General features: G+C 34.9%; 3 protein-coding genes across 4 annotated transcripts; 2 read left to right on the top strand and 1 right to left on the bottom strand.

The window, feature by feature from the left end:
• Positions 1 to 29: 29 nt before the first annotated feature.
• On the bottom strand, positions 30 to 17842 carry LOC106164474 (ventricular zone-expressed PH domain-containing protein homolog 1-like). Of its 2 annotated transcripts, none has more exons than XM_086996133.1 (15): positions 17675 to 17842; positions 16513 to 16755; positions 15663 to 15807; positions 15064 to 15238; positions 14386 to 14627; positions 13621 to 13830; positions 7645 to 7859; positions 7115 to 7264; positions 6629 to 6764; positions 5215 to 5335; positions 4581 to 4720; positions 4131 to 4268; positions 3499 to 3648; positions 3001 to 3111; positions 30 to 2544 (listed from the first exon to the last, which is right to left on the bottom strand). In XM_086996133.1, the coding sequence occupies exons 2-15, from the start codon at positions 16719 to 16721 to the stop codon at positions 2284 to 2286; spliced, it is 2403 nt and encodes an 800-aa protein (XP_086852259.1). In that variant the 5' UTR covers positions 16722 to 16755; positions 17675 to 17842; the 3' UTR covers positions 30 to 2283. The 2 variants fall into 2 exon arrangements, with proteins under 2 accessions (XP_086852259.1, XP_086852260.1); XM_086996134.1 differs by having other exon boundaries at positions 5215 to 5332.
• Positions 9818 to 12274, top strand: LOC147759820 (uncharacterized). Its single transcript, XM_086996136.1, has one exon. The coding sequence runs from the start codon at positions 10810 to 10812 to the stop codon at positions 11827 to 11829; it is 1020 nt and encodes a 339-aa protein (XP_086852262.1). The 5' UTR covers positions 9818 to 10809; the 3' UTR covers positions 11830 to 12274.
• A 199-nt stretch (positions 17843 to 18041) lies between the features above and the next one.
• Positions 18042 to 24144, top strand: LOC106164497 (coiled-coil domain-containing protein 63-like). The gene is made up of 11 exons (XM_013542437.2): positions 18042 to 18168; positions 18798 to 18964; positions 19521 to 19651; positions 19875 to 20056; positions 20355 to 20536; positions 21058 to 21245; positions 21465 to 21679; positions 21897 to 22065; positions 22385 to 22548; positions 22881 to 22975; positions 23389 to 24144. Exons 2-11 carry the CDS (start codon positions 18807 to 18809, stop codon positions 23576 to 23578), a joined length of 1674 nt encoding a protein of 557 aa, XP_013397891.1. The 5' UTR covers positions 18042 to 18168; positions 18798 to 18806; the 3' UTR covers positions 23579 to 24144.
• Positions 24145 to 26692: the final 2548 nt, after the last annotated feature.

Below are 26692 nucleotides of genomic sequence, written 5' to 3'. Positions count from 1 at the left end.
TGGGAATTATTAAGCAAACGATACAAAAATTATGTTTGGAAACTTGATATTGTTTATTTGTAAATAGCATATACTAACATATAGATATACATGCTCTATACCAAAGCAGACAGAAAGATAAAAAGTAAAAAATCTATTTTTATGACTCCTTAAACAATGAAAAATATAACACAACCTTTTGCATCATTGAGAACTTTTAGGAAAAATAATTATTCAATGAAAAATAGAAATATTGTGTCAATATATAGGCCCTTTTTGTACAAATATTCAATAAACATTATTCAAATTTAATCAATCAAATGATATATTTGAAACCAGGCGAGTGAAAGGACAGCAGCACAAAAAATGTGATAAACATCGTAAATAAAACTGATACTTTGTAACTAATATGTTTGGAAGTACTGTAACAAACAGAACATTAAACCCATTTGATGATCATAACTCCACCTATCTTTTACTCCTGGAAGTAGAGATCTCCCCCCTTTCCCCCCCCCCCCCCCCCCCTTGACCTGTTCCTGGCAACGCCCTCAATTAATCCACGTCCCTCCTGCCAGTCCACACCACCTCGGCCCGCTTTTTCTGTCATCTTTCTCGTTTATTTGATTGATATCATAGCTTCGTTTCTGGACATTTCACGAAAGTTTCAATAATATGATAGCAATTTATACACAGCACTACCTAAAGACATACTTTAATTGATTTAAAAAATGAAAATTATCTTTTTACCATTTTCAAAGCTACTATTATATAATAGAGATATTTTTAATCAGTCATGCCACAGTTAAATTAAACAAAATATAATAAGACTTATCATAAATAATATTGCATGCAAGCTTGTGTATAAAGCAAAACATTTCAAAATGTCAAATATCTTGTACATTTCATGAAAAAAAAGTAAAATTGAAGTCATATATAAGAAATTGAAAAACATAATTCTCAAACAAATGATGCAGCAAAATGTTAATATTCTTGAAAAAATCAGCTAACATCAATAATTCAATTCAAATTGGAAATTCATAGACCTTGACCTTTTTTTCCAGAGAATGTTTGCTATTATTGTGTGACAGTTTCATAAAACAATGCAGCTAGAAAATGCATTTTCTCAATTCCCAATTCTCCTCAATTCCAAACTTTCTCATTTCCAACTGTAAAAATTACTTCATAAAAAATTTTGTACCAAAGAAATGAGCAATGACTTTTATTCACCTTACACATGGTTTTACCACCTCAAAATTTATGCCTTCAATCAAGATATGTAAAATGAGCTATAAAAACAAAATTTCTTGGGTGATTTGTAGAAAAAGAATCATAATTTTTTTAGTTCCATACCTTTGCAAGCATGCATACACTGCCTCCCCTCTCTTCTACTCACTTGGAATAAATATGAAATATCTATATCTATTATAAAATTTCTACAGCTAGTTAATATATATAAAATACAGGTACATAGTATTACATAGAATTCTATTGCACTTTCTGAATGCATATACAGTGATATTTGATATCTATGCTAGCATACAGATATACATAAATGCATTATACACTATAACTACACACTATAAAAACTGTGGGAAAGATCCACACCATTTACATGTAACAATTAATAGATCGCTACTGGTTGTATCATTTCACTAAATTTGTGCATTATTTTCTTTTTCTTCCATACACCATATGTGCACCTGACATATATGTACATATTATATTGCATAGCTATATATACATGGCTACATACACTTTCAGTGGGGGTGGGGGTAGTGAAACTTCCTAATATAAAAAGTAAATTTGATGTCTTAAAAAAAATTTGATTCCTAAACAGCTAATTTTGCATCACAACCACTTAAAAAATCCATTCATCTTGGTGACTTGTGAAAAGTGCTGCATAAGTGTAAAGAAAACCTGAAAACATTTTGATCTTAGAGATAAATATTCTTAGTTTCCAGTTTGTAAGAGAACTGTTTTTCCTTTGACAAGTTGATGTTTTTAGTGGTAAATCATTTAAGAGTAAGGCTCAAGTACAAATATAATTTCTGATATGACCAAATTTGAAGGATATACAGAACATAGTACTTGTTTATATAAGGTTAAATTTAATCTCCTATTTACTGGAACAGGAATATGGGTGGCCCTGAAAAGGGCACCTTGCGTAATACCAATGTGAAAAACCATTTCACTTCAAAATTTTTGCTTTTTGAAGTTGATTTTTTTCACTTATATAGACCAAGTGCAGATCTTTTGTGTAAATGAATGGGACAGTGCTTTTATGGGGAAATAAAAATAATTTTATCAAAGACGGCTAACTTTAGTCTCCTGTTCCAGTAAAAACTGCTCTGGAATTGGGGGTCCTGAAGAGGGCGACTTGTGCGACCTGGCTACTGCTATGTGAATACACTGGACCCACTGTTCAGCACACTTGCGTTCTTTTGGTTTTAGAATAAACTTCTGATCATTGGCAAATATCTCAAAAGCTCGTGGAATGTCTCTCGAGCCCTTCTTGATGGCTTTCACACTCTGGATCTTGTTGATTGGAAGATACGTTTCTTGGGTCTGGAATGAAACAAATACTTTGTACATGGTGTAGGCCCCAAGAAAGCCAAGTGTTGATGGATTTTAAAACAAAATGATAAGCAAACATTGATTTTGTTAAATATCCATCATATCCTTTCTAAATTAATAAAATACACCAGTAAGGAAAATGTCATGTAATGTCATATAATCAACTTTTAAATACACCAGGGTAAAAGTTGTTTCAATCATCAGAAATATCATCATAATTCTTTTTACAATACATATTTGTGATTTTCAGTCATCTTCATGAATGGGGCTATTGGGCTGCTCCCCCCCCCCTTTCCTCGGCCTCAGTCCTCCTGAAAAAGTTCCAGCCACACACCATGGAGAGTTTTTGAATCAAAACCAGTGACTCCTTCTTTTATTTTAATATGAAGGGTCATTAAAACCTTTTTTTTGTAAAAAGTAAATTATGTTGGCAAAAGAGATCCTTACCACCCCTCCTTTACTAACAGAATATGTCATTGTTGAACCAGACAAAGTAAAATATCTCGTTTTCCAGCGTTTGAAGAATTTCCAGCGACCTTTCTTCTCTTTCAGATGACCCTGAAAAAAAAACAAGCATAAATTTTCCTAGATGTATATAAATATGCATTTCTTAACAGGTTCTTAAGTACATTTTACCTGCAGATCACTACATATCACCCACTATCTCTTAATTGTAACCTGTGAACATGTTGAATATAAACTTTATCTAAATAATGTTATTATGGTTATTTATTACCATGGTGCTAAAATATATGAGGGATACATCCCATAAGAAATAGTTACATTTTCACAATGAATTAAAAAAGAGCTCATCGTGGCAGATCTAAGTTTCACAATAGTTGCCTAGGAAATACCCCAAGCAATACAAACTTTCATCAGAAACACTGATTTAAAATCCACTCCCAGTAAAAGTGAAATGATTTCCAGCTTAATTCATTCACATACAGCAATAATTGGGTGTCCATCTTGTAACAAGCCTGTTGCCTTCTCTGGGTGGTTACACAGGAAACATGCCCAGCATCGCTGACTGCCATTAAACTCAAACACATCAAAGAATCTGACACTGTCCAGTTCCTGCCTCAGACTGTCCTGATCCTGAAAGAAAACTGGACTTTATACATAAAAAATGACAGTAGAGGGACCAGGGGTGGGGCATAGTGGGTCATGTAACACCCCTCCCCTTTCCCAAAATTACAGAATAACAAGTAAAGCAAGACAAATGCAAGAAATTATCCATCTCTGGTCTCGACATATTACAGTAATAATTGTCCTCTTCTAGTATATATTTTATTGCAATGCCAAACTTTTAATTCATAAAATAATAGAAATTCTTGATTCCTTGGTCCTTGAAGTTGAAAAATGTGTATACTATGCGTGAGGTGTAAAATCATCCATTCAGAAAATTAAATTAAAATATTGTCAATGGAAACAATTATCTAACATTGCTTGAAGTATTAAAAAACTCTTGGATTGAGAGATTTAAAAAATCCCACAAAATTTTGAAAAAAAAAAAAAACATGGAATTTTCAATTAAGTAAAAAAAAAAAAATCTACAATCAATCAATCAGTGATCAAACCTTTGTTGTTGGAAATGAAGAGGTGACCACTGTGACAAAGCTCCTCCCACTGTCTGCTGTATGCATCATAGTCTCCCAGATTTCCCGCAGCTCTGCCACAGAAGGGTCACGAGGACTTAAAGCTGATGGAGCTTTGGCCTAGAGCAAGATATTACACTAAATAAACTGTTTTGCAGGAGTAGAAAGGAGAGTTAAAGGTGGGATAATTCTGATTTTAATACAAATAAAATTTTAAAATATATTCACACATTAATAATATAGATCAGGATACAAAAAGGTTATAAATAAATATAAATATTTCTACGCACATTTACCACTTACAGAAAAAAACACTTTTTATCTCAAAAAATGACTAAGCAGAATTAAAAATCGTGGAAATCTGTGATTCCACAGAAAAAAAGCTTATGTCTGTTTATGTTTGTTGACCTAGTGAGGTATTAATTCAAGCACCTGTCTGTCTAAAAACATGAGATGTATCCAGGTTTTTGCCTGCTTGGTTTTGATGTTGAAGGAATGCTGACAATACAAGCACTGATCTCCTTTCTTCTCACACAGAAAATGAACTTTAGGACGCTTCTTGTGCCTGTGCCCTGAAATGGGAATATCCAGATACATATAATCAAAGGTAAAATGAATTGAAAAGGTTAGTAGGTATGTGCTTTATTCAACAAAATATTGACTGACACATAATAATATCTATGTTATACATCCAAGCGTATTTTCCAATAAAAAATTTAAATCAACTACTTGACTTGCAATAATTTTTGTCTAGTTGACAATGTTGCATCTCCCTCTCAGAGGCTTCAGTTGGTCTACTGAAAATACAGACTGCAAATAGTTGTTCATCTGTATTCTCAGAACACCAGCTGAATTTTTAATAATATTATAGTGAACAAAATAAATAAATAAACAAATGAATAGATGAATCAAAAAAAGAAAACAAAAAATAAATAAATAAATAAATAAAGAACTGAATTATCATTTCTTTGGGGGGGGGAGAAGAGGGAAATATAAGAGAAGGACAATTCATTATAATAACAACTCTTTTAAAAACCACTGATCAACTGCAAATTCACTGCATTACCTTCCAGTGTTATTTTACTAGGCAGTGGTATCCTCAGCGCCACCCTCTCCATGTATACCTTGATCTTATCAAAGTGCTTCTCACAGAAATGTTGGGTCGCATCCTTCTGTGGATAGTACTGCTAGAATATGTAGACAAGTATCTCTTTTAACTGTTATTTACAAGTTGTTGATCTCTGTTTACAAACTTAGATGAAAGTGTTGTTGGTGTATATCTATCCATGTAATACTAGAAGAACTGCTGTTGTAATATTAATATAATACCTATGTAGAGGTAGTGGTACTGTTGTTATATATTTACCTGTGTAGAGGTAGAGGTACTGTTGTTGTTATATATTTACCTGTGTAGAGGTAGAGGTACTGTTGTTGTAATATATATTTACCTGTGTAGAGGTAGAGGTACTGTTGTTGTTATATATTTACCTGTGTAGAGGTAGAGGTACTGTTGTTGTTATATATTTACCTGTGTAGAGGTAGAGGTACTGTTGTTGTTATATATTTACCTGTGTAGAGGTAGAGGTACTGTTGTTGTTATATATTTACCTGAGTAGAGGTAGAGGTACTGTTGTTGTTATATATTTACCTGTGTAGAGGTAGAGGTACTGTTGTTGTTATATATTTACCTGTGTAGAGGTAGAGGTACTGTTGTTGTTATATATTTACCTGTGTAGAGGTAGAGGTACTGTTGTTGTTATATATTTACCTGTGTAGAGGTAGAGGTACTGTTGTTGTTATATATTTACCTGTGTAGAGGTAGAGGTACTGTTGTTGTTATATATTTACCTGTGTAGAGGTAGAGGTACTGTTGTTGTTATATATTTACCTGTGTAGAGGTAGAGTCACTGTTGTTGTTATATATTTACCTGTGTAGAGGTAGAGGTACTGTTGTTGTTATATATTTACCTGAGTAGAGGTAGAGGTACTGTTGCTGTTATATATTTACCTGTGTAGAGGTACTGTTGTTGTTATATATATTTACCTGTGTAGAGGTAGAGGTACTGTTGCTGTTATATATTTACCTGTGTAGAGGTAGAGGTACTGTTGTTGTTATATATTTACCTGTGTAGAGGTAGAGGTACTGTTGTTGTTATATATTTACCTGTGTAGAGGTAGAGGTACTGTTGTTGTTATATATTTACCTGAGTAGAGGTAGAGGTACTGTTGCTGTTATATATTTACCTGTGTAGAGGTACTGTTGTTGTTATATATATTTACCTGTGTAGAGGTAGAGGTACTGTTGCTGTTATATATTTACCTGTGTAGAGGTAGAGGTACTGTTGTTGTTATATATTTACCTGTGTAGAGGTAGAGTCACTGTTGTTGTTATATATTTACCTGTGTAGAGGTAGAGGTACTGTTGTTGTTATATATTTACCTGAGTAGAGGTAGAGGTACTGTTGTTATTATATATTTACCTGAGTAGAGGTAGAGGTACTATTGTTGCTCATAGCAGTGATACCACTGATACCAGACACTGTTCTCTCAGAGTAAGTGCTACTGACTGTGGCCGCACTGTGAGGGCGGTCGTGTTTGGGACGAGCATCTTGATATCTGAATTATCATTACACAACATATGAAACTGTATTCTTCGTAGGATATATCACAATGTAACTTTTTTCCAATTTTTTATGGTGCTAACCAAGTTCATCTGTCCCAACAAGCACTTATAAATAAATAATTGTTTCCCTGTAATGTATCAGCTATTAAATACCGCCCCCCCTCCCCCCACATCAAAATCCCACACTCTTTTGTCATTCACAGCTTTTTGGACAGCTTACACCCAATAGCTTGTTTACTTTCACATGCATTTAATATATTATGATCAAACATGACTTGAACTATGATTAACAATGTATGCACAAGAATTGCGTTAACTAGTATATCACTATAAAAACCTTTACTTTGAGAAAGAGTGAGCATTTCCTGGTCTTCCATTGGTTACTTGTGCTGTGGTGGAGGAGGTCAGGGGTGGAGGGTTCCCCACAGTAATAACTGTCACACCCCCCTCTGTCTGACTGTATGAGGACTTGAACTCTTTCTCTGTATGAACTCTGAAAGGTAGGACAATAAATAGAAAACTTGGAACTCTTTCAGTGTGTGACATCTGAAAGGTATAGTGACAATATACAGAAGACCTAAAATTCTTTCCTTGATTGAACTCTGAAAAGTATGACAACATGCAGAAGACCTGAACCTTTTCTGTGTGAACTCTGAAAGGTATGGCAATAAATAAAAGACTTACAAACGTTTTATTTCTTTGTGTGTGTGTGTGTGTGTGTGTGTGTGTGTGAGAGAGAGAGAGAGAGAGAGAGAGAGAGAGAGAGAGAGAGATAATACTTATGAAAATATTCATTCTCTTGGTCATGATGTTATGGTCACAATAATGCAGACACACACACACACAACATGGCTCTATTCAAGCTCCACTCACCCTTTTGTATGGATATCCTTAATCTGTTGCACGAGTGCCCTTACTCCATTTGATGCATGCTCAGAGTATTGGTGCAGCGTTTTGATATGTTTGCCCACAACGTTCCTGTATTTCTCAGTGATATTTTTGATTGCACGCAATATTACCAGCAGGGTCTGACGCTCTGCATCAGGAGTTAGAGACATCAGATACTCCATACAAGCTATGGCCTGGATCTGAAATATAGTACTGATCGAATTACCAACACTTCGTATCAGGGTTTAGTAACATCAGGTATTTCATGCATATAAGAAATGGCTTGAATCTGAAATATAGTACCAGGAATTCTTGTCATTATAAATAGGGCTAATTCAGTAAGTATAATAATTACATTTTTGTTTAAAGTGGGCAATAGAGTGCAATAAAAGAAAACTGCATGACTTCACTTATTAATACTTTTTAGGCATTCCAAGTCGCTGCAACTGGATCAGAAATTTGTTTTTTGAAGGTATCCTTCCCATCAAATCTTATTTTCAATTCTAAACTATATATTATATATTTTTATCAGGGTATCAGAATGGATTGTAACAATTACCCGCCCCCCTCTCATCTCTCCTCAATTGCATAAGGTAAACAACAGTGAGCACCTATGTTTTTTAGATGTGATATCATTTCTTTTGCCTTATGAAACCACTGACAGTAGTGTTGAATTTACAGGATGAAAACATTTGTGTCATACAAGCTAGAAATGTTCAGCTTATCTTGTTGACAGATAGCTGAGGCATATGGTGACAAACATCACGTAGGCCAGTCACGCATGTGTGCATGTGTGCGTGCATGTGTGCATGTGTCTGTGCATGCGTGCGTGTGTGTGTGTATACTAACACCATGGAAGTTAATAATAAAAAGGTCAAGCTATGCTGTGTTTATGAAATAAACTAATATGAACAATTACGAAAAAATCCAACCTCTTGAAATATTATTTGGAATCTTATAATAAATGCTATGGTGCTGGCATATCTGATAAGGGATGGCTTCAAAATTTTTTCACAAGAAAAAAAAGAAGGGTTATAATTTGCTTCTGTAAAAAAATAATTTCTTGCTCGTGATATCATGTAAGTGTGTATGCACGAGAGATCACACATACACGCTGTCACAAACTCCAATGCTCTGTACCTGATATTACAAGTATAGATATATCCTAGTACCTCATAATCTCTGACTTGCTTTAAAAAGAGTATTTTATCATATCTAATAATAACGGGATTAAGAATGGAAGAGGGGGGGGGAGGAAGTATCAGACGGGGGGGGGGGGTTAATATTATAAATTAAATGAAGGAATAAAAGAATTAATGAAAGGTATTGCAGACATAATCAGGTTAATCACCAATCACGAGAAATTGAAGGCTATCACCATTCATCAAGATATGATAAAAGCACTCCCATGATAATATAACTATTGTTCAGAACAAGTGGGTTATCTTGTAGATAAAAACCAGAGTCATAAGGCTCCAGACATCCCATAGACCAGTCTTGTGTGCCTATATGTGGATACAGTGAAAATTAATTATCAAATGATTAAAGGAGACAGTAATGCATTACTCATACACCTGGAAGGACAACTAAAAAAATTCCTGGATTCTGAATTTGTATACCCTATAGTGTGTGCGTGCGTGCGTGCGTGCGTGCGTGCGTGCGTGCGTGCGTGCGTTGTAATCTGGCTAGATTTTAATTTGACATGATAAACATTTTTTTCACAAGGAGAGAGAATGAGAGTTACATGCTTGTGAGGATATTTATTAAATGACAGGCGTGCACATTCATGCACATATGGACACACACACACATACATATTTCTTGCATTTTCCACCAGGGCATGTAAAAAAAATTGATATAATATGTGTGTTCGTGTGTGTGTGCATGTGAGGGTGTGTTGCAATCTGGCTAGATTTTAAATTGACATGCTACATATGTAAATTATTTTTCATCATATCTTCAGGAGCATTTATTAACAAAGATATTTTACTCACAAAATATGAGTACTTAAAATGCGAGCACATTTTTGCAAATATATCATTCATACAAATCTCTAATGATATGCTTAATTTTTAAAAATGTCACTGAAAAGCAAAAACAAACTACCTTGGCCTTAAAAGCAAGCTAACTGGTCAATAAATTGAATATATATCTGCTCTCCAGAGAACAGTTCACTCCATAACGCCAAATGGCTACAGCTCTAGTAAGCAGAGATGACGAGGAAAGCCTACTCGCCAAAATAACTGAACATTTTGTGAGTTGTTCTTTGTGCTTTGAGGAGTATAAGGATCCCACAGATTTACCATGTAGGCATACATTTTGTAAAGGCTGTCTGAAGGATTATATTCCTGACTTAACATCAGGAAGTAAATTCAGATGTCCAATGTGTCAGAAAGAAACTGAAGTTCCTAAAGATGGACTTGAGGGCTTCACTCACAATTTCTACATTGGAAGCTTGCAGGACACTGTACTTCAGTCAACACATAAGAAAAAGTGCAGCACTTGTGCTTTGGTGTCCCAAACAGAAACAGTGGCTACTTCAAAATGTATCACCTGCCATGACTACCTATGTGAGAGATGTTCTCCATTCCACTGTGGTAGCAGACTCAATAAAGACCACAGAGTACTCACCTTTCAACAATTTCGTAGCAGTGAGTACAAAAGGGAAATCAAAGAGCATCAAAAGATTGTCTGCCCAAAGCACAAAGATTTGATGATAAGATATTTTTGTGCAAATTGCAATATCCTCATTTGTCCCGACTGCAAAAACCTACACCATGATGATCACAAAGTTATCTCCCCTGAAAAAGCTGCAGACTTAAACCACAACTTCAGACAAAATGTCATGGGACTGACAGAAAATTAGCAACAGGCAAGAAAACATTAGCTGCAATTGATGAGACATTGGCAAATCTTCAAAAAAATGAAAGCTCTGTTCAGCAGAAGATAAAAGATCGCGCCACTCACCTACGTCACCTGGTAGACCAACGAGAGCAAACCTTATTGCAGAAGCTTCACCAAGAAACCAGCACTCACAAGAAGAAATTACAAACTTCTCGCAATGACTGCAGTGCCACTTGCTCCTCTATTGAAACCTCAACAGATGTAGTAAAGAATATCATTCAGCATTTTGACCCCATTGATGTCCTCATGTTACAACACCAACTTGGACAGAGACTAGATGAGCTACTGTCCACTTCAGTTGTGGATAAAGCCCCTGAAGAACTTAATGTCACACTAACCACCAACACAGAAATGGACCAAGAGATATCCAGTGGGGCTGGCCTGGGGAATGAGAAGATATCTAGACAAACTGCTTTGCCGAAAATCAAACCACAGGCAAAATGTATTAGGGAGTTTGACTGTAGAACTAAACATTTTTATCAATATTTAGCCAGGTGGGTGATACCAGTTGACATTTCAATGGGTCCAAACAAGGAGTATGTTACTACACATGACATTCATAACAAATTCAAGGTTTTTAGTTCATATGGTACATTAAGAAAGGAGATCACCAGTGTCTCTAACACACATCTGCGTTGTCCAACAGGGATCTGTCACTTCCCTGATGGAAGGGTGGTTCTAGCTGATGCAGAAAATAACAAAATGTTCATCTTGTCACCAAAGCTGGAAGTACAGCAAACTGTAGATGTCAACAACCCATGGGGCGTGGCTCTCAATAACAGCTGCACTAAGATGGCTGTGGCACAGGGTGAGAAACAAAAGTCTGTGAGTGTGTTCAGTATTGATATCAAAGAGGAAATAACTTTAACTGAAGTGATAAAAGACAAAGATTGGAAACAGATGTTCAGTGCACCATATAAAGTGGCATATATGAGCAAGGGGTGCCTTGTCGTTAGTGATATATCACAAAAGAAACTTCACATCCTAACCCCATCTGGTGACCCACTGTATCAGTACACAGGACCTGATAACAAGTTAGATCGACCAGGAGGTGTCTGTGTTGATGCATATGACAACATACTGGTTACTGACTATGATAACCACCGCATACACCTGGTTTCCCCAGATGGGAAGTTCATCCAGTACATAGCAACCAAAGCTGATGGACTAGAATACCCATGGGCATGTACCATCAACCAGGATGAAGATCTGACTATGACCCAATGGGACGGGAAAGTGAAAGTACTCCAATACTTGGAAAAATGACGTTCTTTAAAACTCTCAGAACTAATTGCTTTCACCCCTATTTGTTTGTCTGTCTGTCTTTCTGTCCGTCTGTATGTTTGTCATCAACATAATTCAAAAAGTTATGGATGAATTTCGATGTAATTTTCAGGGTAGGCCCGAAATAGGTTAATATAGAAGTGATTAGTTTTTGGTGGTGATCCAGGTCAATAATCAATAGTTAATAATCAAAAAACTAAGTTATGGACCAATTTTTATGAAATTTTCAGGAACTGTCAGAAGTGGGCCAAGGAACAGATGATTAGTTTTTGGTGGTGATCTGGATCAATAATCAATCAATCAATAATCAATAATAAAATATATCAAAAATTTAGGGGTGAAACGGCATTGGATGGAGACTTTGCTGCCTTGGTGTAGGTCTGCGCTTTCTGAGTGCTTTTCTAGTTTCTGGTGTATTCTACAGAACATAGCATATATATATATATATATATATATATATATATATAATTTCAACACATACAAATACTTAGCTGTGATAAAACAACCATTTAACAATTACAGCATTATGTGAAGGAAAATTGTTGTATTGCATAATGTGCATGGAAAAGAAAGTGTTGTTTTATTAATGAAAATGTTTTTTCATCTTGAAATGATAAAAAAGAAATGAGCAAAGATGAACATCAGAGGGGAAAAAATCATTTGTCATAAGTAAAGTAAACCTTGATTAAATATTTTCTATTAAGGGCTATTTAGCCATTATTTGGCAAAAATCAGAAAAAAAGACTTTGATACAAATAACAACTGATATTTGTACCAAAAATAATTATATGCTTATTTCAATGTGTATTGTATTTGGAAAAAAATTACTAAGGGTACAAAAATATTTCAAATAAGATGAAGGTCTGAATACCAAATGGGTTTGCAGTAAAATTTGGATTCTTTGCAGATAATGATAATTTTTTCTCTTTTTATTTATGTGTATATTTATCCTTTTACTTATTTTGTTTGCTTTTTTCTTCTTTTATTCTAACATTTTTATTGGGGTGGGAGATTGCATTTGACAATTAAACTAGCTATATTTCCGTCAAAGCCTGAAATAAAGTGTAATAATTGTACATAGAAATATTAATGTCACAGTGATAACTGTGATGACAGTGATGACTTTGAACTAAAAGATGAACACATCAAAGTGTATGAAAATGCAAGTAAAATTATCATTTGTTCAAGGCACCAGCCAGATGAAAAGTATGTTTATCATCACTATCTAACTGCAAACATATCAGATATCAAATAAATTTTGTTGTTGTACATATGTCTGTGAAGGGAGGTGAAAAGATGGCTTTGACTGATTGACTGAGAAATATTGTATCATTTGCTTTTAACTTTGTAATTATTTTTTTCTGCTCTTAAATAAAATCCAAATGTTCCAATAACTATGGTTTAAGTTATCATATAATGGAATAGATAAAAAAAAGATCAATAATCATTAATAATGACTGACGGTAACCTGAAATTCTATAAATTAAATAAAAGACCGCAGTTTTTCAAGGAATAGAAAAATGAGTAGCATTATACAAACTGCAAATTTTGGTAACTGTACTAAAATTGTTTTCAGTGCACACCATTTTTTTTTACCTATGGGAACTCTCTCTCTCTCTCTCTCTCTCTCTCTCTGCCTGCAGCTTATGAGAAAAAACATTACATTACTCAATATCTCTATAACAAGATTATATCCCGTATGATTACCAGTACACTACTTTGTTGCAACATCCAGTCCAAGATCAATGCTTGAAGAATTATGATATAAATTACCTCTGAAAGTCTCCCCACTGCTCCTGTTATTTGAATAACTTGACATATAAACGCAGGATGTTGCTGCGCTGTGGCCTTCACCTTGGCCATGTGAGGAATAAAAGGTTCTGCATTGTTCAGCGCCACATCTAACAGTAACTGTATCACCATGGCAACTGTTGCTGTTGACGACAAGTGCGGCACAAGTTTAGAGAGATGAGGTTCAAGTAGCTGAAATTTCAGAGAAAAAGGATAAAATCAAGACCAATCTTCCAAATGTAATCTTAAAGTCAGCAATTACTAGTATATACAGACTTTCTAAGATCAGACTGTGCCCTAAAGTGGTGACACTTACAGCATTAGTAAAGAAAAATTGTCAATGATATAAAACAGACTTATCCCGCTGCTGGCACTTTGAACTAAAGGATGAACACATCAAAGTGTATGAAAACGCAAGTAAAATGTTCCTACTGTTCAAGGCACCAGCCATAGAATAAGTATGTTTATCATCACTATCTAATTTTTACTTATAGTTGTGACCATTTTAATTAAGCCACAGTCCCAGAAATCCCAAATCAGTGAAACATAAATCTGAAATACCTAATATTCATTTTTTCATTTGTTAATCAGTTTTCATGTCTAATATCAATTTAAAAATTAGAAGACTGAGAGAGCATTGTGAGATTAAATAGATCCAGTTTCTGTACCAGGCATAAATGGAATTCACATGGTAAAATTAGCTACTAAGCACCACCAAAAGATACTGTACAGTATTATTGAACTCACAGATGGTTTATGTTTGGCAACCAACCCAAAGAGATGGAGCAGACTATTTTTCTCTGGTAACTCAGAGTTCTCAGGAGTGGAAGTCATAGCCTCACTTCCATTTGTTGGTGCGGGGGTCACATCAGTAGCAGCAGGGGTATCACAGTCAGGAAGGAGATCAACCAGATCAGAAAGCATGTCATGGACTGGGTCTTTGTTTTGTTTATAAATCTGTGGAAGGATGCGGATAAGGCCATGGTTACCTGCAACACGAATCACCATTTTTTAAAATCAAATACTATCTTCCACGTTGAAATTAACTTCACTGGTACACTGTATTATTGTGGAAAAATGTTATGTGGACACTGCCCAAACTCAAATCTTTGAAAGACTTAAATACTGTTGCACATTACTTATGTGAAGTCTATTATTTTTTTCAAATAGATAAGTTCAGAAAGGAGAAAGAAATTTAAAATACTACAGTAAGTACAATTTTATTATGTAAATTAACTACTGAATTCATGGCTTATTAATTCATGTAAAATACTCATGTTCTAATGAATAATTTTTAATCAATTATTTTCTTTAATGTAAAACATATGAACTACTTTTAAGATAAAATACTGATTTTCTGAGCAGTTAAGATCTTGTACATGTATTAAGGTAAAATAAAAAAGAAAAGCAAATTAACTAATCCACCTATCAGCACACTCTCTAGAATTGGTTTCATGTGTTTTGCCAGCAAGTCAGGGCTGTCTATGGCTGCCAGTGTTAAGTAACTGGACACATTGCGACCAAGTTCTTTATTCCCTGCTTGAAGAAACTGCACTGCTACGGGGATAGCCAGCTGCATGACCGGACGCTTGGAATAATGCTGAAATAAAAAAGATGTATATATTTTTTACATATAAACAAATGTATCACTGATGGGTCAATTCATTCCATAATCAGTCAGATATTTGTGATCACTTTCTTTTAACCTATGCTTAAGGAATTGTATCAATCCAGCAGAGAGTATTCCATGACCATACTATGGCAGTGGTGTTTAAAAACAAGATGTACATAACAGAATATATCATCTTACTGACTGCTATAGAAATCTTTAACTAACAAAATACTCAAAGTAATACTATTGCAGATCTACAAAATATTGTGTTTTAATAGGACAAATCATTTGATAAAACATGAATGAAAATTATAAGATTTATACATTAAAAAGGCGTGCTTAGCTAATGAAAATTTTGGTTAAAAGTAAAAAGGGCCTAGCTGACCACATTTGCTGCAATTCTGATACCTACAAGAAACATGCAGCTGAGCACGTCAGATGCAATCTTGGCATGTGGCGTATCCTCATCTTTATTGGTTGGCTTCAGATCGTGCTTCAAACATGACTCCAACAGGGCTATTAAAGACGGTGAGTGTTCCTCAATTGTGCTGGTCTCCCTGAAAATTAACACTGACATATTAATTTCAGTTCATTTGAAATTATTGATCCTTAATCAATTACCTAATTACTTGGATCAAGTGAACATCAGGGAAGAGCAATGCCTTGAGTGATAAGATTGACTAAAAATAAATTCGCCGAAATATAGATCTGTTTAAATATAAAATTTGACATTGAGACTCATGAGGATTTGTATTATTATTGATCTGGTACAAATTCTGAGCAACTGAAGAGCCTTTTATTTGGGGTATCTTTACGATAACCATAATTAATCTCTGCCTGTCTAATGTTCCATCTGCCCACCTGTCTATGTGCCTGTCTGTCAACCTGTCCCATCATCTACCTCTATTTGTCAATCAGTTGTCTTTGTCCGTCTGTTTGTCTGCCTGATCATCTTTCTGTCTGCCTGTCTCACAAAAATCATTTCACAGCAGAAGTCACCCTATTAATGCATATCACCCGTCTTTCTGTCTGTTTGTCTGCCTGTCTGTCTCGCACATCACTTACCTGACAGCAGAAGTCACCCTGGTGATGCAGCTCTCCTATCTGTTAGTCTGTCTGTCTGTCCATTTATATCTGTACGTCTGTCTGTGTCTGTCTGTCCATTTACCCATCTGTCTGTCTATCTGTCTGACTATCTGTCCATTTGTCTGTATCCGTCTGTCCATTTATCCATCTGTCTGTCTGTCACGCACATCACTCACCTGACAGCTGAAGTCACCCTGGTAATGCAGATCTCCACCACGCTCTGGTCGTTCAAATTCTCCAAGTACCCGCTGGTGTCCGAAATCTCCCGTAGTTTCTGCAGGATGATGGACAGGTCATGAACTATGGACTTGCTGTCCACGGAGAACAGGTCTCCTGCCTTGGAGAGGTCCCTATTGGTGAGAACTTTTTCGAAAAGTTCATGCATTTTGTTTTTCTCGTTATCTCATCTTAGCAGCATCCTGTAATGGTAAAAATGGTTTTATTTATTAGTGCTGATATATTAGTCTAAGGAAATGGGGGTGGGGGGCTTTATGATAACTAATTTTGTTCTGAGCTAGGTTAATACAGTATGCTTATTCTTTAATTAATAGTAACTTGTCATCCTGTAATGCAGTTTCATAATTAAATAATAAAATTGTCTACTTTGGTACATATATGATGATATAAAAAAATCAAGCTGGTCCTCTGGCATTTAAAGTAGTCATAGGACTGGCCAGATATAGGCAGTTTCCCCATGTCTGCACTAACGTACTCTACCAAGCTTCTACAAGTACATGTAATGTGGTAAATAGTGAATCATGCCATGTTTCTAGTTGGCAAAAATATCCCAGGTGTAGGAGAAAAACATGCAATTCTATGGTTTATGGTGAGTTGGAATTCTGCCAAAATTTTCTGGCACAGCCCAAGATAACTCATTCAATTATGGCAGAACATAATCCATAAAATCCTTGTTTATTTAACATTATTTAAAAGGCGAGACAGTAAAAAACACCTGTTTTTCTTCACTGCTCTGTTTGCCAGGGTAAAAAAAGTACGGAAAATAAAGTGAACTGCTGGGCAAGAGACAGAAATTGTAGCCTAATTAGTGATTAAACCGGTTCTAAACCAGAACTGTGCCACCATAAAAATATTGTGAATTACATGTACTCGTATAAAAAACACATCTCAAGTTGGAATTAGATCTTAATTGAAACTGATGAGGACGAAAATATGCAAGTCATAAAGGCAGTCAAGTCACAGGAACTAGAACATGCGTGACTTGTGTTGACAAAAATTACCCTCGTCTCGTCGGGGACCTCGACATTACAAGATTGAAGACGTAAAATGACCATATTTATATATATCCACCCAAATAACCATCACCCTGTGAGTTCTTACCTATATTCTAAGTGAGTTTATAACGTATGTAATCAAAACGTCTCTCGGTTATTACTAGAACGATGTATTTATATTCCCTTTAACGTCGGCTCAGGTGTTGATGTTGGTCTTTACATTTTGTTTCCCTCTTCGTCGATAGATGGCGCCACAGGGTGCAAGTGGCAGGTGCGATAGTCCATTTACCAAACTGATTTTTTATCAACTATTGCGTTCTTTGTTAAATTGAAAATATAATTTACACAAGAACAGAAAATGATATTATAACAATGAATTGATACTAGCTACATATTGTATTTGTATTTCCTTTGTTCTGTAAATGGTAATTTCTTTCAAATATTTACGATAACAAGGTTTGAGACTATAGCCTCGTTTTCGCTACTGTTTATCTCTCATGGCAACTTGAAACACCTCTGTTCATTAAGCTTTACACGGTCTCAGCAGTTGAAGTAATACATTTTGAGAAGAATATTGTTGAAAGTTAAGCTAAAAAAAAGGTAAGACGATTCCGTTATGAACATAATCAAAACTGCAAAATATATAGCACATCGATAACATAAGCATACAGTAATATAATTCGCTTACCGTAATTTGTAATTTGTGGTTAGTGTAGCGCTGCAGTGCCAGTATAATAAAAGATTCACAATCACAGACATATGTAAAGGTATCTCAGACGTTATCGGAGTGGCGAAGATTTTTTCTCGTTAATTAACAACTTATTTACAATTCTTAAAAGTAATGGTGAAATAAACCTTCCATTATTTAATCATCATCTCATTATATATTTTAAAGCAATATTTCTCACAATGGGTACTCAGTACTGCATCAGTTTGATCTTTGAAGTTACTTGTACATGTATGAAATTTCTCTGCAAAATGCTGTAGTAAAAAAATTCACTTCTTTATTTAATAAGATATTTAATATATTTATCATTATGACTATACCAAGGAGGGAAATTAATGTATGTTTTTACCTTTGGTCAGAAATGGGTAAACATAAAATCCATTCAATGACATAATTGAATGATTGACTTTAGAAAAGGTTATTGAGCTGCCTTGGTGAAGGTCTGCACTCTCTGAGTGCTTTTCTAGTTACATATATTTATATATGTATTCCTTTGACGTAGAAACCAGTCATGCCACGAGCACGTTCCCCAGGGTCAGACGCCAGCGATGTGGACCAGGAGGGTCTGGCGGAGCAAGAGCTCCAGAAGCTCCTGCGACAGCAACGTGTCATGGATAATGACCGTGCTGCATACACGGAGGAGTCGCAGAATATCATCAGAAAACAGAGGTAGGTGTGACACCTGGAAATGGTTAACAAAAAATGGATATTGCTTATTTCAGTTATTTTTGTGTATTTATGTCCTGGGGGATATTGTATGAATTAACAGTTAGTATTTGGTCTTGAATTTTTATCTTAGCAAACTTGATGGATCAGATACTTCTTCGTTTAATAAAGTCCAGAATCAAGTACCTCCCCCCCCCCCCTCCCTCCCCCCACTCATCCCTCTCCAATTGTCTTTTTCTTTTGAAGACTTACATTTCTTTTAGGACTCTTCCAATCAAATATTTGGCTATAACTCTATACATAACATCTAATTCATAGTTTGCTTTGTTACAAGCATAAAATCTTTATAACTATATGATAAAACAGTCCAGGTATATGCTCCATACATGCAATATATATGTTAATGCTACTATTAATACAGTAGTTATTGGTGTTAAAACTACAGAATTTTTATTTGCCGTTCAAATTCTAAATGTTTTGATACCATAAGAGAAAGCTTACGTGAAGTTAAAATTGTTTTAATCTTAGTAAATTCATGTGCAAGTATAATTTTTTTTAGGGCGGAGATGGAACAGCTGGAAAGTGAGAAGCAGGAAATACTGAAGGAATTACGATTGGCTGAAAGTAGAGCCAATCAGATTGTGGATGATGATAACACTGACATGTTGCAGGGATTGCTAGAGGCCAAAGGTCAGTCATATAAAGAAAGTTCAGTCATGAAAAAAGTTTTTAAATATAGTGACATCATTTTCTTTTTGTCTCAATGTTCAGCCATGTTCAATCGTTATATATTAGACAGTTTTACTGCATTTACATGATAAATATATTTGAATCAAATCAAAAGAAAACTATTATTTCATATTCAATAAATACCATTTGAGATATTAAACACATTAATATTTGTTTACTACAGATGAGAAGGTGGCTGAGATAGGCCAGGAGAAGCAGCTTCACGACGAGTTGGACGCCAAGATTAAGGAATGGGAGAGGAAGATCCACGCCCAGCACAAGAATATGGGCGGAGTCCACATGTCAGCTCTCCATACTGCCAAAGTACACAAACAGACCCGTGTACTGGAGAACAAACTTGATGGGGTACGTGAATGACAGGTTGAGTGACAGGTTGGGTGGGTGGGATTAATGTGATTGACAGGGGTTGGGCGTGGCACATTGAACAGCCATAGTGTAACTAAGCATGCTGAAAAAATACTATGGAGCAGAATCACTCAATATATTATTTGATTACCAGTGAATTAATGATATGGAGAATTCAAATTAAAATTGGCTTTTTATTTTTAGCGATTGGGTCATGACCAGAAGGGCAGCAATTAGGATTTCTGCAACAATGCATTTCTTTTAATAATAAACTAATAATTTAATTGTAACTTTCCAGAATTTGAAAGAATTCAACAAGATGCTCACTCGTAATGCTTCCCTGCGTGAGGAGATTGACAGCCTGCGTGTGGAAAGGGCAAGGTTCGAGGGACTTTTTAAGAAACTGGAGAAAGAGCTGAACACACTGAGGAGAGAGATTGGAGATATTGTTGAGCAGTCCACGTCTGCTTATGATGCCAGGTTAGGGATTAGTTATAAGTGATGGATCTGTACAGAGATATAAGATCTATAATATTGGGTGAATTTTGTACCTTTTTGACAAGCCGGTTCCATTGTTGTCTGGTTACCCAGTTTTCTGAAATAGCAAAGCTTTTTAGCATCTTCATATAGTTAATAGAATATTAATAGATATTATAATTTCCATTTGTAACCCTTTTACTCTAACAAATTTTAGGTCACTTCAACATTTTGTTTCTAAAATTTTCTGCAAATATCTATTCACAGAAAAACTCAAGTTTGCAACTAGTCTTGAAGTTCTCTTTTACTGGCTGGTTTCTTTGAAACCATGACATATCCCAATACAAAGATTCTGTCCCCCAAAAACTAAAACAATTTTTAAGATTCTGAATGCATTTTTAGAATAGTTTACAACCTGAAATATTTACAAAAAACCAACGACAGACCAAAAACAATGCAGAAAAACATCAAATCTCAACCGACACAATCTCCAAAATCTCACCTAACCCAATTATCTCCCACAGAGATGAAGCCCAAGCCAAGATGATCCTGCTGAAGGAGAAGGCAGACAAGGACATGCAGCAACACAATGCTGAGATGAAGGAACTGATTAGAATCATCGACCATGACCGCAAGCTGAAAGAGTTCATGGGGATCAAAGGTCAGGAGAGACAGGAGGACCCACAGCTGGTGGCTTGGAGAAACAAGAAAGGTATTGTATTGTATTGTGTTGTATTGTATTGTATTGTATGCAGACAAAATTTCCATTGAAAGCTAAAAATCCATGCTATCTTGATATACAAAATAAACAAAATTGCAATCAAATTAAATGTAATAAATTGAAAATTAGTTTAATTGTATGTTTTAGCATGTATTTTGAAATGTGACTGTGATATGTTCTTTAAACATGATTTTACCTCACTGGTTGCAGAGTCTCTTGAAAACGAGCGTAAGAAGGGAGACCAGGAGGACTCCGTGGAATCTTACGAGGCTGCCTTCCGCAGAATTCGTGAGCTCACTGGTGAGGAGGAGATTGACCTGCTTGTTAACAGGTTTATTGAAGTGGAGGATCGCAATTTTGCCCTTTTCAACTACGTCAACGAACAAAATAACGAGACAGAGATGCTACAGGACCAGATTCAGGAGGTGAGGAAAATAATTTTTTTTATTCTTTTGAGAGCTTATATTATCTTAAAATTATTTTATCAAACAAGCTTAAGGTTCTTTAAAAGTAAGAATTAACCTTCAGTATCAGTGAGTATTCATGTGATGATTTTGTGTTACACATAAAAATAAAAATTTAAGAAATCTGACATTGAACAAGGCAGTTTTTTAATTCTCATATCCACTTTTTTCTCCACAGATTCAGAATGAAATTGAGAAATTCAAGGCACAGGGCATTGAGATGGAGAAACAACGTAAAATAATCTTAAAACAACTGGAAGAGAGACAAGCAGCTGCTTCCAAGAGTGCAGATGAATATGATGAGAAATATAAAGGCACATCTAAGATTCTAGACCAGCTTAAAGCAGGTAGATATATCAATTTTGGTAAAAATGACTTACATGCTGAAAATATGAAGGGCAATATTTTTTGCACCGGATATGGGTGGTGTTTGATTCCATACCAACATAAAATTTATATTTAGATTTTTTAATAGTTTTTTAATTTTTGAAAAGAAATATTTGTATAGGCCTCAGTACTTGGGACAAACTTGAGAGTGACTTTGCACATTTTAATAATGATTTTACAGAATTTTCTTCTTTTATTATGAATAAATATGATATTATGATATAATCATTTCAATTTGATAATAATAGTGCTAATCAAAATTAATTCCTCTCTCCCAAGGTGTGGAATCTCTGTTCAATAAGATCAACTGTGATAGGTCAGCTATAGATGACATGCTGGGAGCTCAGTCTGGAGTGACCAATAACAACATGTTACAGTACCTGGGCATCATAGAGCAGAGGACCAATGAGCTGCTCTCTGTACAGGCATTTACCTACTCTAAGGTAAGGGCTAACACGAGTGTACAGGCATTTACCTACTCTAAGTTAAGGGCTAACACGAATGGTGGAGATGCAGTGCTCAAGCATTTATAATCTGAATGTTTCTCAGTGGCTAAAATCCATCCATTTGTAATGATTATGACCAAAATTTCATTTATTGAAAGTTATTTTTGAAATGAATGAAATGGTTATGACATTAATTTGGCTCAAAGACAAAAGGTAATGAAAATTTTAATTTGCTGCCTGAATATGGGATCCAATACGCAGGCTTACATGATTACTTCATTATGTTTGATGAAAGAATTCATTTTTTTCTTCTTTTTTAATTTCTCCAGGATGAGACGAAGTATGATTCAAAGACACCAGGTCTGCTGGGAGAAGGACCAGACGCACCCACACAACAACCTCATATAGTCCCTCCAACTGTTGGGTGAGTCACAGATTTAATAGATCTAGCCCCCCCCCCCCCCCCCCCATCCACCCACCCACCCCTCTTCCTCCTCCAAGATAGGTTTGACTTATAAACAGTTCGGTCATATCAACAAAATAAGAGAAAAAAAATTAAAAGAATTATGATTATGAATGATATGAGATTTGTGTTATATTGTATGTTTATGCCTCCCCCTCCCAAAAAAAGTTTTGTTGGCAATAGTTGAATAGTTGAATAGCTCATTCAGAAGATTGAAACGTTAGTTGGCTTTGTGCCAGAAAATACATTGTCAGTGTCTGAAAATGATAAATTTTGAGAAAGTAAAACTTTAGAAATGGTGAGGCATTTGGACAATGTAAAGCAATTACCAAAGTGACTTTCAAATCCTGACAAGGTTTTTGTCTTTTTTACAGCGATGAATATGACAGCGAGGTCAGTGAAGCCAGCGATGAGGAAAGTCGTCCATTTACTCGATCAGAGCTACAACACAAAGTCATGAAAACTGTTCGGAAACGAGAATCAGCAGCAAGAAAAGAGGGATTTAAGTACGATCTATCAAACGCCAGAGAAAAGACACAGAAAAAAGATAAGAAGGGAAAATAGGTCTAGTCTGATAAATGAACTGATTCTATTTGTGCGCTTTGAAGCAATGACTCAAGTTCAGTCTGGTCCCAAGTAACAAAGAAAACTGAAATCATGACACACCACAAACAGTGAAATCATGACACACCACAGTGTCTGAATTCTACATCAAAGTGGTATGTGTTTGGAGAGTGAAGTGAACTGAATGTCCAATGTATTTTTGCATAATTACTAGGCAGTTTTGTTGTGCCAAATAGCATGAAGTTGTATCACAACCAAAGAAGATTTGATAAAAATATTGGCAGAGTGATATTTAAGGGAAATCTTGATTCCTTCTTCCATGAATTCCAAGAGCTTTCTGCCCCGATAACATATATCATAATTTCTTATCGCACAGTCAAGTCTTACCTTAAAACTGTCCATTCATATATATCTATATTAATATATTGGATCATGTCTCTGAATGAATTTTACTTGTAACTGTATCACTTCCCCCCTCTTGTGAGGTACTCTGTAAAATAATATTTTTAATGTAAATAAATTGAGTATATATCTTTAATAAAAAATGTACAAGAGAAAAATTATTTTCACTTTTTTTTAGTTGGTTGATATCATGCTATCTCCAATGTGGGTGTTAAACGGGTCTATTTTAAATAAAAGTCATTTTAAAAAACAAAAGAGAGAGAGGAATATTTCTCAAATAATTTTATCACACATTTTCTGACACATCATACAACCAATAACTAGTAGCAGTTCAGGTTCTGTAAATAACATTCTATTATGTGTTATTTTACAAGTTTTTTTTCATTGCTGCTACTTCAATAATACTTGAAAATTTCAGTAAGCACTGAAATAACATATTAACAACAATAAACAACACAAACAAATAATATGAAAAATCACAAATGAATTCTTAACAAGGCAGCAAAGCTGTCAAATGTACAGACAAAAAACAGAAAATAAAGATGCAAAAAAGGTCATTTTGTCAATTTTGATGCAATAATAAATAATGCTTATAATAGCACTGTCAGTCAACACTGAATTTTAATCTTGCACAACAGGTAACATGGTCAATAACAGGAGTGGACCCAGTATTACAAAGTATCTATGTTGATCCATCCTCCATTTTGATGGTCTTCCAACAGAAAAAATAGATACCAGTCAATATAAACTTAATAACCTGACTGTCTTCCGGAAGACCCAGAAGATGGTCTCAATCCACCCCTTCAATAAGATTACAGTTTCAGGACCATGAGAGTTCAAATTCACATTATGAAAGTCTCAATATTTGAAAAATGATGACAGTGCATAAAATAATATTACATAATGTTTAAAGATATAAAAAACAATACAACTGCTTATGTAGAAATACAGAAAATGTGCAGAGCCCCAGGCAGATGAGAGCCTGCCTGGGGCTAAAAGTCACAAATGCAAGTGTTTGAGAAAAAATTATAAAGGAAAACAACAAAACTAGAAAAGCACTTTGAGAGTGCAGACCTCTGCCAAGGCAGCAATTGTTGATTATATTGATAATTGATTGATTATTGATCCGGACCACCACCAAAAATTAATCATTGTCCTCTTTGGCCCACTTCCGACAGTTCCTGAAAATTTCTGCAAAATCAGTCCATAACTTTTTGTGTTATGTGGATGACAGACAAACAGGGGTGAAAATATAACCTCCTTGGCAGAGCTTGAGGTAAATATAATTCCAATGAAGCTGCTATTCAAACTTTTAATCTTCCAGTTTGATATATATATATATATATATATATATATATATATATATATATATATATATATATATATATATATATTTAAAACTTATTTGCAATATTAAACAAAATTTACCTGCATAATTATCACTGCTTCCTTATCATTATCTAGCAAAGAGCTTTACCTTTGGGAGTTTACAGGGAAATATCAACAAGTGTGCTTTACGTAATCTCATTTAATGGCCTATTAAAGCAAATGACTTTATAACTCTGAAATTAATCTAGTGATACCCAAGGGTAATTTACAGACTGACCCACTCAAAGGTCTTCAGGCCCATAAGTCACACCTTAAGAAAAGCACAAAACCATAATGCCCAAAATAGGAGACTACCAATCCTGATGCAATAATACATTATGTTTAACTGCACAGTCAACATCAACTTATGCACAACAGGTAACACAGACGAAAGTAAATGCATAAGGTTTCAGGCCCATCAGAGTTCAAGTTTATACTTAGAAAGTGCCAGAATGAGAAAAATGAAAATTTCACAAAAAATGCATAAATACAATAAACATGATAATCCGATAGAGCTGGTTTTCTCATGAGCTGAAGGCCAATCCTAAAAATCGTACTTGTAAGTTTAAAATTATAATAAGTAGCACAGTTTTCTTTTCATAATGTTTGCAGTAGCAGTGCAAAAAGATTGTCAATTTTGATGTAACATTACATAATAAATTAGAGAATAATTATCACCAATTTTTGTTTATTGACTATAAATAGGATGGACATGTAGAAAATATGATTACCATTTGGCTTCATGTCCATGGGAGCTCCGAGTCCCATAATGAATATGCCAAAAAAGATAATGAATATAACACTAAAATGTATAACTTCCAGAAAAAGAAGCCAATTAGACTGCTTTTCTAACTCAGGCTGCATTTTAGTCCTGTGTTTCTTTTTTGAAAGTTTGACAGTCATAAGTAACACGGTTTTTCCATAATGGTCATCAAGGCAGCAGCACCAAAAATTGTGTTTTCTGCTATTTTGATGCAACATTACATAATGCTTAACAGCATAATGACCATCGATTTTTAATAATAAAATATAAGTGTCATGGATTTTCACAAAATGTGACTAGCACGGGTCTTCAAGCCCGTGGAGGTTCTAAGTCGCACCTTGGAAATGCCAATATGTGAAAAATTAAATTTTCACAAAAAACTGTTTAATTGCCAGAAAAAAATTACCAAACAGACTGCATTGCCAACTGAAGCTGTATTTTAGACCCATGTTTCTTTCCTGTAAGTTTGAGAACAGTAATTGACATGATTTTTGTTAAATGGTCATCATGGGAGCAGTGCCCAAAATAGGGGTTTCTTCAAATTTTGATGCAACATTACATAATGTTTAACAGCATAATGA

This window comes from Lingula anatina, chromosome 9, assembly GCF_051362555.1.
Source record: "Lingula anatina isolate TDL-2025a chromosome 9, LinAna3.0, whole genome shotgun sequence".
NCBI lineage: Eukaryota > Metazoa > Brachiopoda > Lingulata > Lingulida > Lingulidae > Lingula > Lingula anatina.
This window is presented reverse-complemented; position numbering and strand designations above follow the sequence as displayed.

Coding starts and splice junctions, on each gene's coding strand:
- LOC147759820 (XM_086996136.1), top strand. CDS start 10,810: ATGTTACAACACCAACTTGGACAGAGACTAGATGAGCTACTGTCCACT.
- LOC106164474 (XM_086996133.1), bottom strand. CDS start 16,721: ATGCATGAACTTTTCGAAAAAGTTCTCACCAATAGGGACCTCTCCAAG. Junction 15,808..16,512: donor AGGGTGACTTCAGCTGTCAG/GTGAGTGATGTG, acceptor GTTAATTTTCAG/GGAGACCAGCACAATTGAGG. Junction 13,831..14,385: donor TTGCCAAACATAAACCATCT/GTGAGTTCAATA, acceptor CTGAAATTTCAG/CTACTTGAACCTCATCTCTC.
- LOC106164497 (XM_013542437.2), top strand. CDS start 18,807: ATGCCACGAGCACGTTCCCCAGGGTCAGACGCCAGCGATGTGGACCAG. Junction 20,057..20,354: donor TGGAGAACAAACTTGATGGG/GTACGTGAATGA, acceptor GTAACTTTCCAG/AATTTGAAAGAATTCAACAA. Junction 21,680..21,896: donor TACAGGACCAGATTCAGGAG/GTGAGGAAAATA, acceptor TTTTCTCCACAG/ATTCAGAATGAAATTGAGAA.